This window comes from Myotis davidii, unplaced genomic scaffold (genome assembly GCF_000327345.1).
Source record: "Myotis davidii unplaced genomic scaffold, ASM32734v1 scaffold534, whole genome shotgun sequence".
Taxonomy (NCBI): domain Eukaryota; kingdom Metazoa; phylum Chordata; class Mammalia; order Chiroptera; family Vespertilionidae; genus Myotis; species Myotis davidii.
This window is the reverse complement of record NW_006286678.1, coordinates 2,689,040-2,703,316: the sequence shown is the minus strand read 5'-3', so window position 1 is coordinate 2,703,316 and position 14,277 is coordinate 2,689,040. Positions and strand designations below refer to the sequence as shown.

The window sequence follows — 14,277 nt, the reverse complement described above, 5'->3', positions numbered from 1 at the left end:
CAACAATTTTTTAATGGTTGCCAACAATTTCACTGTATGGGTGCATCCAAATTTATTTAGCTAAGAGCAGGCTTTGGACATTTAGGTTATTCCCGGTTTTTCCTCCGCCCCACCAAGACAGACCATGTTGCCATGAACTCCTCAGTTGGCCATGTTTTTGACCATATTGCAATTGCTTCCTGAGGAGAACTTCCTAGAAGTACAGTCTTTTTAGGTCCAAGGGGATGGGATGGAATACTCCTCCGATGGGGCAACACGCCAGGAGGCTTCCTTAATGTTGTAACCTCATTTGCAGACAGTCTGAAGGGGGTCTGGCCACATGTCCCGCCTGCCTCCCCACACCTGTGAATGCCCAGAGGCTCAAATCAGATTTGTCCTGCACATGCTTATTCCCTGCTTTTATTGAGCATTTGGCAAACATCTTTCTAGACCCGATCTTTGCCTCTGCACACACAGAGTATTTTTCTGTGAATTAAGAAGGTTGACTGCATCATCCAGTTCTCCCTGGGCCACCATGCAAATTTTCAGATGTACAGATGTTAAACTGTACAGAACACTATAAAGTCTAGAGATTCATTTGTTTAATTTACTGTAATAATATTCACAGTGCACATAACTTGAGAAACATTCAGTTCAAAATGGGAAGTAACTGCATTAGGAGTATACCCTTGATCACCCCCTTTTCTATCATAACTGGTAAAAAAAACCAGGCCTTATGATTTTTTCCTGCAATGTGTCTTGAATTCACCTGCTTCTCTCTGCACACTTACTGCCCTGGTTGGTACCAGCATCCCTGCTGCTTCTCTTGCTTCCTTCTCATCTGTTCTCTTCCACTGCAACTAAGGAAAGATGCCTAAAAACAGCAGTCTGCTCCCTTACTAGGCATCTTTCCATGGGATCCCACTAGTTTTAGAATAATAGGTGGGACACGATCTGGCCTCCACTGACCCCTCTCCCCTCTCCCCAGGCTCATCCCATCCACTCTCTCTGCTCCAGCCACACTGGCTTTATTTTGCCTTCTCAAATGTGCCACACTTCCTCTCACCCCAGGACCTTTGCATGTGCGCCTCCCTTTCCCAGGCATGCCCTTCTGTCCTTTTTGCCTATTAGTTCCTATTCATTCTTTGATCTCAACCTCTTTCGGGAAGTCTTTTCTGATCCCCAGCCTAGGTCAGGCCTCCATACTGTATGTCCTCAACACAACCTACAACTTTATTTTAGAGCACTTTTCACAATTAACATTTAAATAGTTATTCAGGTGATGATCTATTTACTGTCTGTTTCCTCCTAGGTACAAGGACTACAGTTGCCTTTCTCAATGCTATGTCCATAGCATACCCCTCTCCATGCCTCTCATACGGCAGGTGGTACACATATAAGTAGAAGAAATGAATGAGCAAAGAGAAACAGCTACTTCTCTCAGTTGTGCCAGATTTTTACATTGTGGTCTCATCATTGATAAAATTCCATGGTCTAGAAAGGATATTTGATTGATTCTTGGACATGTAGTTAATTTTTTCACTGTATACCTGATTTCTTCTGTTGTGTAAGCCAAACCGCCCCACAAACCACGATATATATGAGGTACAGCTTTTTTCCCCCACTAGGGATTCCTCAATCACACACAGTACATTATAGTTTGTACTGCACCTTCCTTATTTCATTTCCAGAGCAACCCAGCAGAAGGCCACTGGTCATTGTTCTCCAGAAGAGAATGCAAAGATTAGAGACTTCTCTGAGGTCACCGCTGCTCAGATGTAGGGGACAGCATGCAAACCTAGGTCCGTGGACTCCATGTCCAGTGCTCTTTCTGCTATACTGAGCTGCCTCTCTCCCAGCAAGCTAAGCAAGCCACCCAAAATGAAAGTGCCACTTCAGTTTTGTCCAGAATTTTTCTCAAATGATTTCAGAATCATTTTTTTGCAATTGGAACATCTCTTAAAGGAAGAAAACTAGTTTATCACAGTAATCAAGTCTGTCATAGAGGATGTTTGATGATGTTTGAAAATATAATCCTATGAACATCAGAACTGACAACTCTGAAACCTCTCCAGGCGAAATCTGCTAATAACAGTCTTTAGCATTCAGGCTGGCACTCACATGGGTTGGTGTGACACGTTTCATAGCAAAAATGCCCTAATGAGGAACTTCCTTAAAGAGCAACTGGGTAGAGGACAGATTTTAATGAGGCTGAATCCCTGAAAGGGTGAAGTGTGAGTGAAGAATAAATGCACGCGATGAAACGCGTTTCCACGTGTTATGACAAGATGAGGCCTCACGTCAGAAAATGCGGCCAACACTTCCTAGAGTTCAGGACTTGTATGGAAAAGGAGTCATGACATCAAGGCTATCACCTCTGATGATCCTCCTGAAGAAAATATGCTTTGATTAGAATAAAGCATATACATGTAAATTACAATGACCTCTAATAGACCTGCAGTTCACTCACTCACTCACTCACTCACTCACTCCCTCCTTCTCACTCACCTGTCCATCCACCAAGTTATCTATTATTTCATTTTTGTCTATTTACCCAGCTGCCCACCAACTGACCTACCATTTACCCATCTACCAATCCATCCATCCATCCACCTACCCACACAGCTATATGTTCATCCACCCACATACTCATCCATTCATTCATCTATCTACCTCTACCCCCATCATCCATTCATCTATATCCATTCACTTACCATTTATCCCTCCATCCCTGCAGCCATCCAACTATCTACTCACCCGCCACTCTTCCATCTATTCTCTTATCCATCCAACCAGCTAACCAGTCTTTCCTGTATATGTACTACATGAGATGTTGAAAGGTTGGAAACTGTGGTGGTCATGAATATATCTCTGATATATTTGTTTATTTTCCATCAGTTAAAATTCAAATACAGATGGACCATGATCTAGCAACTGAAAACAGAGAAGTGAACCTCAGACTCCACTCTCAAGAAGCAGGTAGTAGAAGCCTCCCTTATAAAACTAGCCAACTACTTGAGAATCAAATGATCACACAAGAGGGACTAATGCAAGGATTTTCATGTAGCGTTGGTTGGATTTAAGGGCCATGTTTCTATGGTCACCACAGGCAGCTTCACCCAAAGCAGCTCAGCTCTTGTCTGTTTGATGGACATCAACCCCTTGGCCTAATGCCATATTTTATTACTAAAAATATATGAGTGTGGTGAAAGGGCATTCAATAAAAAAGCTATTAACCTTACCACAAAAAACTCGTGTGTACAAGTATAGTACTGTTTGTTGCTTTGGTAACTATATAAGCTGGCCAAGAAAACCAATATTCTGCTGTTGGTTGATCTCTCTCTCTCTCTCTCTCTCTCTCTCTCTCTTGCTCTTCCCACTCTTTTATGATTAATTTCTTAGCTGTTTTAGAGAACAATCATAGTGCCTTTCAAGATAAAGGCAAAGCAGTAGGAGGTCACTGTTTCCAAAACCTCCATCACACATGTACCACCTTCACGATTTTTGCAGTATCCACGGACCATCTGTACTTTGCTTTTACTAAATATCTGCCTCTTTTTTAAAAAAAAAAACAACCTGAAAAAGAACCCTTACCTCACTACCTTAAATGCTAGTTATATTTTTGTAGTATACATTAAAATAGAACACAATTAGCCTGGCAGGTGTGGCTCAGTGGTTGAGCATCGACCTATGAACCAGAGGTCACAGTTCGATTCCTGGTCAGAGCACATGCCCGGGTATAGGCAGCCAATCAATGATTTTCTCTCATCATTGATGTTCATATCATGCTCTCCCTCTACCTTCTTGTCTCTGAAATCAATAAAAATATATATAAAAACAAACAAACAAAGACAAAAACACAATTATTAAAATAAGAAGTGTAGGTCTGCTGGACATTATGCTAAGCAAAATAAGCCAGTCAGAGAAAGACAAATATCACACAGTCTCGCTCACTTATATGAGGAATCTAATGAAAAAAATAAACTGATGAACAAAATAGGTCCAGATGCATGGAAACATGGAACAGACTGAAAGATCTCAGAGGGGAGGATGATGGGAAGGGGACTGAAAGAGATTAACCAAAGAACTTGTATGCATATATGCATAGCCCATGGACACAGTCAATAGTGTGGTGAAGGCCTGGGGTGGGGCGGGGCTGGGTGGAGGGGGAAAAAGGTAGGGAAAACAGGGGACATCTATAATACTCTCAACAATAGAAAAAGAGTGTAGGTCTGAATACCAGCTAAGATTGTCCCCCTCCGGCCTCTGAGACCTGTCAGAAGACCTGCCACCACCTCCACTGTCCTCAAGTCTGACCTGAAGACTTGGGTCAGGCTCCCCCACTAAGGCTTTACTTCCTCTGTTACTGCAGAAACTTGCTTGCTAATTTTTAAATAAGATGGTTTAACAAAATCTTCCAAGGAGCAAATTTGAAAAACAATCATTAATGTTAAATGTAACTTTAACATTAATGTACATGTTAAATGAAGGACAATGACACTGGACTTACATGTACAATCTTTTGAAAAACAAATCTGAATAGCAGTGTGAGAGACTGCTAAACAGCCCTCTACACGATGAATATGAATATCCATCAATCACATTTTAGGGGTGTGCAGTATACATCTGTGAGTGCATGTGAGTGTTTGCTTGTGTGCTTATGAATGTGAGGATATGAATTACCAAAGATGCAAGAGCTGCAAGAATGACAACTGAAGCAGTGACCTGGGGACCTACCTACCCTGAGTTATCTGGAAAATTACCTCCTGGTGATTGAGGATCTGAGAGGACTGTGTGTGCTGGTGTCCAAATACATCATCCCTCCGCATCATCCTCATAGTAATTAGCACTTACCATTTCCCAGACACTTTACAAATCTCTAACAAACTCCTTCAATCATCACAACCCTTTAAGATAGGACTTTTTGTTATCCATAGGAGATACTGGGGGGCCCTGCTCAGGTTCCCTCTTTATGGCAGAAGCACCATCCCCCAGGTCCTGAGAATATTGGCTACTGAAGGTCCCAGCAGGGTCCCTTACTGGGAATTGCTCTGCCGGGGTCCAACCCCAGCAGGTCCAGGGGTCCCCAAAGGTGTGGACTGAGTCGGCAAAGAAGGAATGACATGGAGACAGTGTTCAGTTGATCAGCAGCCTTGCCAGGATCTCTAGCCACAATCTCCAGCCAAGTTCTGTGTCCATGCTCTCTTGCTAGGTTCTTCAGCCACGTTCTCCAGGTTCTCCAGCCAGGTTCTGTAGCCATGTTCTCTGGCTAGGTTCTCCAGCCACCTATCAATCTCTATTCCAAAGGTTAGGGCGTTTCTTATCTCCATTCCAGGTAGTAAAGATTATGTAGTTTAAGCATGATTGTTCGTGGTTAAAGAGATTAATTACCCGCCTGGCACTTAGTGAAGGGGTTATATTCCCTCCCTAACTTCAGGGGAAAATCCCTACCTGGGGAAACAACCTTTCTCGGAGAGGTGACCTTGTTTAAAACACAGCGCCAAGAAGGTGAGTAAATATATTAAGAACAGTATGCCATATATGCCAGGTCCCTTGAAACAGCAAGGATGGACCGGCTCCCGGCATTGCTCTCCACCATGAAGAACAGCCTCACCCAAGAATATACCCCTCCCAGGGCCCAGCCATGGCCTGTGACTGGCTGATGAGAAGATGCAAAGGCCTAGGCCATGTGCCTCAATCTGGACAACTCTGCAGGCCACCCTGGCGCCACAGCTCCCCTAGGATCAGCATAACCTCAGTTGCAACCACATTTCAGATCAGCTTCTTGCTTTATCCAATCTGACCACCCTCACACTTCCTTACATTGTATTTCTTGTGCTCAGTTTCCCACAAACCTTCCTTCCACACACAACACTCTGTCTCCAAGTCTGTTTACAAGGAGCCCTACTTAAGACATCCCCATTTTACAGATGAGGGAACTGAGGTGCAGAGAGATTAAGTTCTTGCTCAAGTTTACCTGACTAGTAAGTGGAGCCAAGATGTGAACCTAGAAAACATGTCTCTAGAGTCTGTGCCCCTAAGCACTTCACACTACTGCATCTTTTTAAGACAAAAGGGGGCACCCCTTCCAGTCTTTTCTCTACCTTACCCCTAACCCCCAAATTTTAAATGCCTGGACCAGGCTCCAGGTCTCTGCTTTGCCCACTGCTGGTTTAAGCAAGAATTGTAGGATGCTAGTATTCCACTGAAAAATAAGAAAGCAAGGAGAGGTTGCAATTCTATGAGAAAATGGATCTTCCCAGCTCCCTTCACCACCACCTGCCCCCCCCCCCCCACAGGGCTGGCTGTGAGTCAGGCAGGCACAGAGGGTCACATCTGAGCATGTGTGTGTAACCTCTGCATGAGCACACACAGGCAGAACTGGTCCATCAGTGTTCAAAGCTGTGTGTCTTGTCTGCTGAAATTTATGTCAGCTGTCCTCCCCTGATCGAAGACGACTTCCCTCCTGCTTAGCAAGCTCACAGACTAACACACCTTGACACACACTGAGGGCATATTCTGGCCTCATGCAAAAAGAAATGCATGGGATGTATTATGGAGCTCTTCAAAATTGTGTTCCAAGTCCAAGATCAAGGTGTGAGCAGGGTTGGTTCCTTCTGAGGGTTGTGAGGGAGAATCATTTCCCTGCCCCTCTCCCAGCTTTGGAATTCCTTGGCTTACAGAAACAGCACACCATCTCTCCCTTTATCTTCACTTGACATTCTCCCCCTGTGTGTCTGTCTCCAAATGTTTCCTTTTAATAAGGACACTCATTATACTGGATCACCCTACTGAAGCAGGACCTCATGTTAACTAATTACATCTGCAGCAACCATATTTCCAAATAAGGTCACATCCTGAGGTATTCTGTATTAGAAGTGCAAATATGGACTTGTAGGGAGACACTATTCAACCCATAACAGGGGTTATCATGAGGATTAAATGAGATAATATATTTAAGAGCTTAACAAAGAACCCAGCTATCATGAGAATTCAAAACTATAGCCATTCCCGTTGTTATGTCAGTAATTGTCACTACTAGTATGATCACCATGTCGCTGGCTCCTCCCTTTGTCTGTTTCTTTCAGGGACCTGGACAGAGTCTGTAGATAGGGTTGCTGTTGAAGCTCTGATAAAATGATACCCACCCACACACTGCTTTTCATAAAGAAACAGCTATTTTCCCCCTGACTTGAGGAAGTCAAACTTGCAAGCTTTGGAAGGGTAGGCATCAATTCAAACAAATTACTAAACCACATTATTTTGATCATTCAAATTTATCTGACAGCAGAAGGAGTAGGTTTCTTTCCTGTGCTGCACCTGTCTGCAGTCATTTGTAATCGTGTTTAAGCAAATGGGGGAGTGCAGCCAAGCAGCGCCCAGAACACAAGGTTTGGAGACACCTGCATTTAGAATCGGAAGACCTAGGATGTGGTTCTGAATGAGGCTTACCACCAACGCGCCCTGGGACCCTAGCATGGCTATTTTGTAGCCTCACTGAGCTACAATTTCTGATTTGTTCAATCAACAAACATGTATACCATGGACTAAGAGCCAATATTATTATACAAGGCACCAGGGGAGTAGAGAGAATAACAGGCCCCAAGCAAGGGGCTCATAGGCTTATGGCCCAGTGGGAAGGGCAGATGAACACACAATAGCCCAGTGCAAACAAGGGACCACAACATCATCTGCTTCTAATATGGGAGAGTGGTTCCTGTTCTCTCTCCCATGCATCCCACATGGTTGTTTGCACAGTGAGCTCCTTGGGGGCAAACCTTACATCTTACTCCTGCCCTGCCCAGATCTGGCTTATTAGGAGGGTACTGGGGATGCTGGTTGGATTAATGGAATATCTAAATGGTCAAGAACATGGGCTTCTGAGTCAGCCAGAGTGGGCAGTTTTGAATAAGTTCTGTCACTCGCTACCTGTAGGATGTTGGGTAAATCATTTATTTTTTCTCAGTCTGTTCTTTTCAAATCTATGATATGGTCATTAATTATTTAAACTATTCATCCAGTAAACAAATATTTATCAGGCACCTACTGTGTCCCAGGCACCTGGTTCTAAGTCTCAGGGACGCAGCAGAGAACGAGACAGACAATGAATAAACAAAATATGCACCATATCCAATGAGGATAACTACTGTGAAGAAGAATGAAGGAAGTGGGAGTTGTGATTTTATATAGGGTGTCAGGGAGGGCCTCATGGAGGGGACATGTGGACAGAGATGTGACATAGGTGAGAACCAGCCACAGTTCAGTGGGACTTGGAATTATACATCCCCCACCCGGTGGCTGTTTTGAGCATTATATTCAGTAACAGTGTACAGTGCTTAGAGTGCTACCTGGAATGCAGTAGGAACTCATCAATTGTAGCTGCTATTAGCATTATGTTAATAAATGTAATTGTGTCAGGAAAAAAGGAGAGATTATAAATGTACTCTGTACACAGGACAACCACACATCAAGGATGATTATTATTATAGTTGTTGTTTATTGCTAGTAATTGCCTCTAGGAAAGGCTTCCGACTGCCTTGTCACAGAGGGCCCATCAGCAACTTCCCCTCCCACTCAGGCCCTGGGACTTGAGCCCCAGAGAGATGCTAAAGGGAGAGGAGGGTAAACGGTAGGTTTTCTCCTGCCTCAGGATGGAAACAGTGACAGTCCCTCATCCCCTTCCCAACACACACACACACACACAGACACCACACACACATATTCACACACACACATACACACACACACACTTACACACACACTCACACTCACACATACACACACTCACACACTCACACATTCACACACACACACTCACACCAAGGACATTTCCACAACTAGGGTGAAATTGTGACGCCAGCTATCACAGCAAGAATATGGGAATCATTATTAGCAGATTCAAGAACAGATTCCTGTTAATACTTCCATTGTCAGTTCTGATTATTTATTGTGTTGAAAGGCTTTTTATTTTATAAAAGCCCGGAAGGCAGCTCTGTCGGAGAGTGGGACTGAATTTCTCAGTCATGTGTGGATTCAATCCAACAAAATGTACTCAAGGTTACCAGTGTTTACCGAGCTTCTGGCAGGTGTAAAGTGCTAGGTGAAGTATGTGGGGACCAGAGGGATGAGATGCTGTGGTCCCTGCAAATATGAGAGCTCTACTTCACTAGAGGCGACAAATCCGGCTCTCCCACAGGCTGGCTGTGACAGAAAAGTGCAATGGAGTGTGAGGGAGAAGAGTCTGGAACCTGGCGTGGGAGAGGCAATGGGGAAGGTTTGGTGCGAGGCTTAATACATAGATAACAATGAGGTTACAGTAAAAATTCCCTCTTGAAAATGCTTAACTTGCCCACAAAGACACACGGGTGTCTTAGATTAGGTCCCATAAGTAGAGCCTGGGACAGGGAATTGTGTGCAAGTGGTTAATGAAGGGTGTGTTCTCAGGAGAAACCTGCAGGGAGAGAAGCAAAGGGAAGAGGCCAAGCTTGAATGTGGTTTCAGGGGAGGCCTAGCCTCAGCGCAACCCCATGGGGAGCTGTGGGGGGTGAATGGCACTGGTGGTGAACCACCACACCAACCAGTCACTGCTGTTGGCTGGGCTGGGTGTCAGTCCCAGGCACCTCCAGGCTGGGAGGCTCCAATTGCCCAAGGTGTGAGCCATTAACAAAGGCTCCTAAAACTGCTGGGGATGGACAAACCTAATCAAACCCCTAAAACAGATCCCAGGAGATCTGGCTGGGGCTCCAACAGCATAGTAAACCATCATGAATGATGGGCGTCGAGCACATGCTACAGGATGATCAGCACCCATAGCATAGGCACCTTGCAATTACCCACACATGTAGTTTTGCCCACTCAACTGCAGGAAAATTGAGGACAGCTCCCTGGTCTTTATTCCTGTAAGCAGAATGGGGTCCTTCCTCCAAGGGCCTTGGGCAGACGTAGGATACCACCCAGAACATATTTCTCTACTTGTCTATCTCCCCCACTAGGTGGGGGCTCTTGAGGGAGAAACCATACATTATTCCTGTCTGTGCTCCCAGCTCCCAGTACCCAGTGCAGGGTCTACTAAAGGAGTGAATGAATGCAGGAACAAATACATCTCTGGCAGGTTTAAAATCAAAGTGTGTGTGTGTGTGTGTGTGTGTGTGTGTAGATACATGCACATGGGCATGATCACGCAGACATATGTCACTGGAGCCCCAAGCAATTCTCAAGGTTGCTATTTGAGAATCACCTGGGTTGCTTGTTAATGTGAATTCCTTGGCCTTACTGCAAAGCACTGTATCATAAGTTCTGGGGCAGGGCTGGGAAATCTGAAATTTCAATGAAACATTCTGGGAGAGTCTCAAGTATACAGAAGTTAGGAATCACTGCCTTAAACTCTGCTGAGGGGGATGCTCAGAATTCTCTGGGCTTTTGAGACCTAAAAAGCAAACCATAAAGAAGTTATAAACAGGGCTGAAAACCAGAACCGTGTCCTTAGGGAATCCGAGGTGGGCAGGATCCCTAGGCCATCGGTGTGCAGGTGTGGACACAGAATCCCATTTCTGGGTGTCCCCTGAGAAGAGTAACTGGGAAGAGAGTTTCTTAAGAACATAAGACAGAGCTGCGTCCCAAGCTCAGCCAGATTCCCAGTCTGGGCGGCATGGCAAAACCCTCTTCTTCAACATGCCAACCAGGAGTCACAGGCCCAGCTTCCAGCCAAGAGTGTGCATACTGAATCAATTGAAATTGAGTCACAGATATAATTAATGTGTTTAAACGATTTTCTGTATAGTAAACATGCTGAATGAGGGTGACCCAGGATAAAGTGTCTGCACGAGAGTGGAAAAATGGATTCTGTGTGTGCTGTATAATGAAAACCCTTCAGCAAATAGGAAATGCTTCCATTTATTTCCATCTCCCGTTCCTTTCCTTTCTTTCTTTATGACTGAACTTGGCCTTCTGTGGTCTCCTTGGACCACAGAGATACTTTTTATTTTGTCAGAAGACATCCTTTTTTTCTCTGAATGGAAGGAAGACAATTTTAATGAAACCTGTCTATAGCCCACTGACAAGCACATTTTAACATGTGACAAAGGGAGTAAGGGGAAGGGTGTGGGGTGTGTGTGTGTGGGGTGGGGGGGAGTGGAGAATTTTCTCTCTACTGCATTCTCTTTCTCAACAAAGGGAGACTTGCACTAAGAGGAGGAGATGGTACTGTGTGTGGTGGGGACAGGACCAATCGGAGCTACCTGGCTTTGCTGAATCAGTCTTCCTGTGTGACTTTGAAAGCTCCCTGTCTATATTCAGATATTCATCTACAATACGAGGCAGTTGAATGTGAGGATCTATAAGACCTCTTTCAGTTCTGACATTCGCTGAATTATGAGTCACAAGTCGGAGCAGACATAAATGTGTGTCAAGGAATTTCCCATTAAAAAGAAACTCATCTTCAAGCCATGTAAGGCGATTCAGGCAGTCTTATCTAATTGCTCATCAAGTAGGGATTATGAATTATTTGGCTTAGATGAAAGGGAGCACTTAGAAGTAGTTATAAATGATCTCCAACTAAGATACCTCAGGCAAAATGCTGAGTTCTAGGATCAGGAGAGACAGCAAAATGCTTCCTAGATTCTGTAGCTCTCTATCCAGCCATTTCCACTTGGGGTACTATGAATTCATTCTATTAAGAACCACCGTGTGAAAAGATGGCCTGAATAAGAGCACCAGTATTTTGAGACAGTGCTGTACGTTGTTACTGGTGGGCCCCCGGAAGGAACCTCATCCCTCTCTAAGTCTCACTCTGGGTTTGTACCATAAGAGAAAGGCCCTGGGAGGTCTTTGGTGCTCTGTGGGGCCTTTCGGAGGGGGTCTCTGGGTGTTGGGTGGGATGAAGTGGGGACTGTGGGAAGAGGGGTGAACAGGCAGGGCTCCTCCTCTGTTCAACTGAGAAGCTCCTTTCATCTGTATAACATACCAGGTATCAAGTGAGATTTTATAACAAGAGGTTCTGAGAATTAAAAAAAAAAATTTTAAAACTACTCTTCTGAGGAAAGCTGTTAAACCCTCCAGTCTGAATGTAGGCTGTGCTATAAACACCATTTTTGCTGGTTCTCGAGCTCCAGTGTGTGTTAGAATCACCTAGAGCAGTGGTCGGCAAACTGTGGCTCGCGAGCCACATGCGGCTCTTTGGCCCCTTGAGTGTGGCTCTTCCACAAAATACCACGTGCGGGTGCGCACATACAGTGCGATTGAAACTTCGTGGCCCACGCGGCGCAGAAGTCGGTATATTGTGAAAGAGCCACACTCAAGGGGGCCAAAGAGCTGCAGTCTGCTGACCACTGGACCTACAGGATTTGTAACCACAGCCACTGGGCCCCCGCCCTAGAGGTTCTGATTCCGTGGGCCAGGGAGGGGCTGGAGAATTACATGTCTAACCAGCTCCCGGGCACTGGTGCTGCTGGCCGGGTGCACTCGGAGAATCTGACCTTTAAGAGAAAGGCCAGTCTCCTTAGCTTGTTCCTTCAGAAATGGGCTCCAACATACCTTCCCAGCCTGTCACCCTCCTCTCTAACACTCCCTGCACACACGCATGTGCTGCTCTCTTGTTCATCCCGCTCCACTTGGCCCGACTGCCAGGCCCTCTCTGCATGCCTGAGGCACAGCTCACATGCTGCCTCTTCCCAAAGGCCTTCCCTGACTTTTTCACCAAAGATCACGGAAACCCTCTGGGCTTACACAGCTCCTCCCACTGCCGAGCGCTGCTTGTCATTTGTGTTCAGGTCTGGCCCCTGCGTCTGGACTACAGGCTCCAGGACACAGAGCCCATCCTACTCACCTTGGGGTCCACACCACAGTCTACACCCCAGCACCTGCACAGGCACTCAGGGCCTGGCCCACCAGACCAACAGTGCAAGCCTGAGTGCATGCACAAAGGAATACGAACATTTAAGAAACGCAACAACCAACTCATCTGCTCCTCTTACTATCCCAGGACAGACTGATTCTGTAAATGACTTTTTTTAAAACTCAAGACAGCACTTCAGCCATTTCAACTTATTCTTTAGGAAAGTTTTTCATATTTTCTGGGAAGAGAGTCAATGACAAATACATCAGGATGAGAGAGAAATAACTACCACTTAGGTCCATGATGAGAAGTTGTGTAATACAACAATTAAGAGCTAGACCCAATTCAAATTCTAGCTCTACCTCTGATTAGATTTAGTACTTAAATGCTCTGAGCTCCAGGCTCCTCCCCTCTAGTGGGGATAATAACAGTCCTACTTTCTATGATGGCATAGGGATGCAATGAGACCATTATTAACAATAACAATTGCTAGCATTCCCTATGCTTCTGCTACCCACCCAACCCCTCTGCCTACTATGTGCCTAGCATTGAGCCTATATTATTGAGTCTAATCTACATAAAGTGTTTATTAGCATAGTATCTAGCACATAATAAGCAACCAAGAAATATTAGCCATTATTATCATTGCTAATTTCCCCAACTTCTGTGCAAGACATATATCATTATCTCCATTTCCCAGATGAAGAACTTGAGGCTCAGAGCAAGTTGCTTGCTCAACAAATATTAGCAGTTTTTACTCTGTAATGGCTAATCTTTATAGCTACCTAACAGGGTAGTTATTATTTCCGTTCTGAGAATGAAAAATCTGTGTTTAAAGACAGTAACTTGAAAGTGAAGGTCCAAGATTTGAATCTAACTGAGCTTCTGCTACCCACCCTACCCCCCTGCGTGGTGAATTCCACCTGATCTGCGTGCCGCTTTTCTAATTCATGAGTTAGAGAAGCATTTTCCCAACGCGTCAGAGAGTGTCACTGCACCTCCCATTTCAGCAGCCCTGAAATCCTACGACCCACAGGAAGCTATGTCAGCAATCTCAGAGAATGGACCCAGCGTCAGAGGGGGTCTGACACAGCCCTTGTGGCCTTGCATGTATCCAAAGGGCACAGAGAAAGCAGAGCCCGGGGCCCAGGACTGACCGTGACCCCGAAGAAGTTGGTCTCATTCATGGCGTTGAGGATGATCCTGCCCAGCGTGTGGTCTGTGTAGTTGAAGTCCTGGATCCGCTGGTGCCGGCTGCTGGCGTGCAGTGTCTCCATGGCCCGCTGCAGCGTTTTGGCGATGACCCAGATGCCATCGTAGGCATACCCGTGGAACTTGCTGGGCCCCACGCCTGACCGCTTGTTGTTGTACTCTCTCTCGTACTGCTGTGGCGTCTGGAAAACAAAGGGTTGGGGGACACCAAGTTACAACTGCAGGGACCTCAGGCACACAATGCCGAGAGCTGA

General features: G+C 45.3%; 1 protein-coding gene across 1 annotated transcript in view; it reads right to left on the bottom strand.

Annotated features, from left to right (window-relative positions):
• Window positions 1-14,277, bottom strand: part of GABBR2 (gamma-aminobutyric acid type B receptor subunit 2) — a 341,708-nt gene that overhangs the window by 109,656 nt on the left and 217,775 nt on the right. The window contains exon 8 of the mRNA XM_006758607.2: window positions 13,969-14,205. Within this exon, the coding sequence (XP_006758670.1) occupies window positions 13,969-14,205 (237 nt within the window). The remainder of the gene's footprint in view (window positions 1-13,968; window positions 14,206-14,277) is intronic.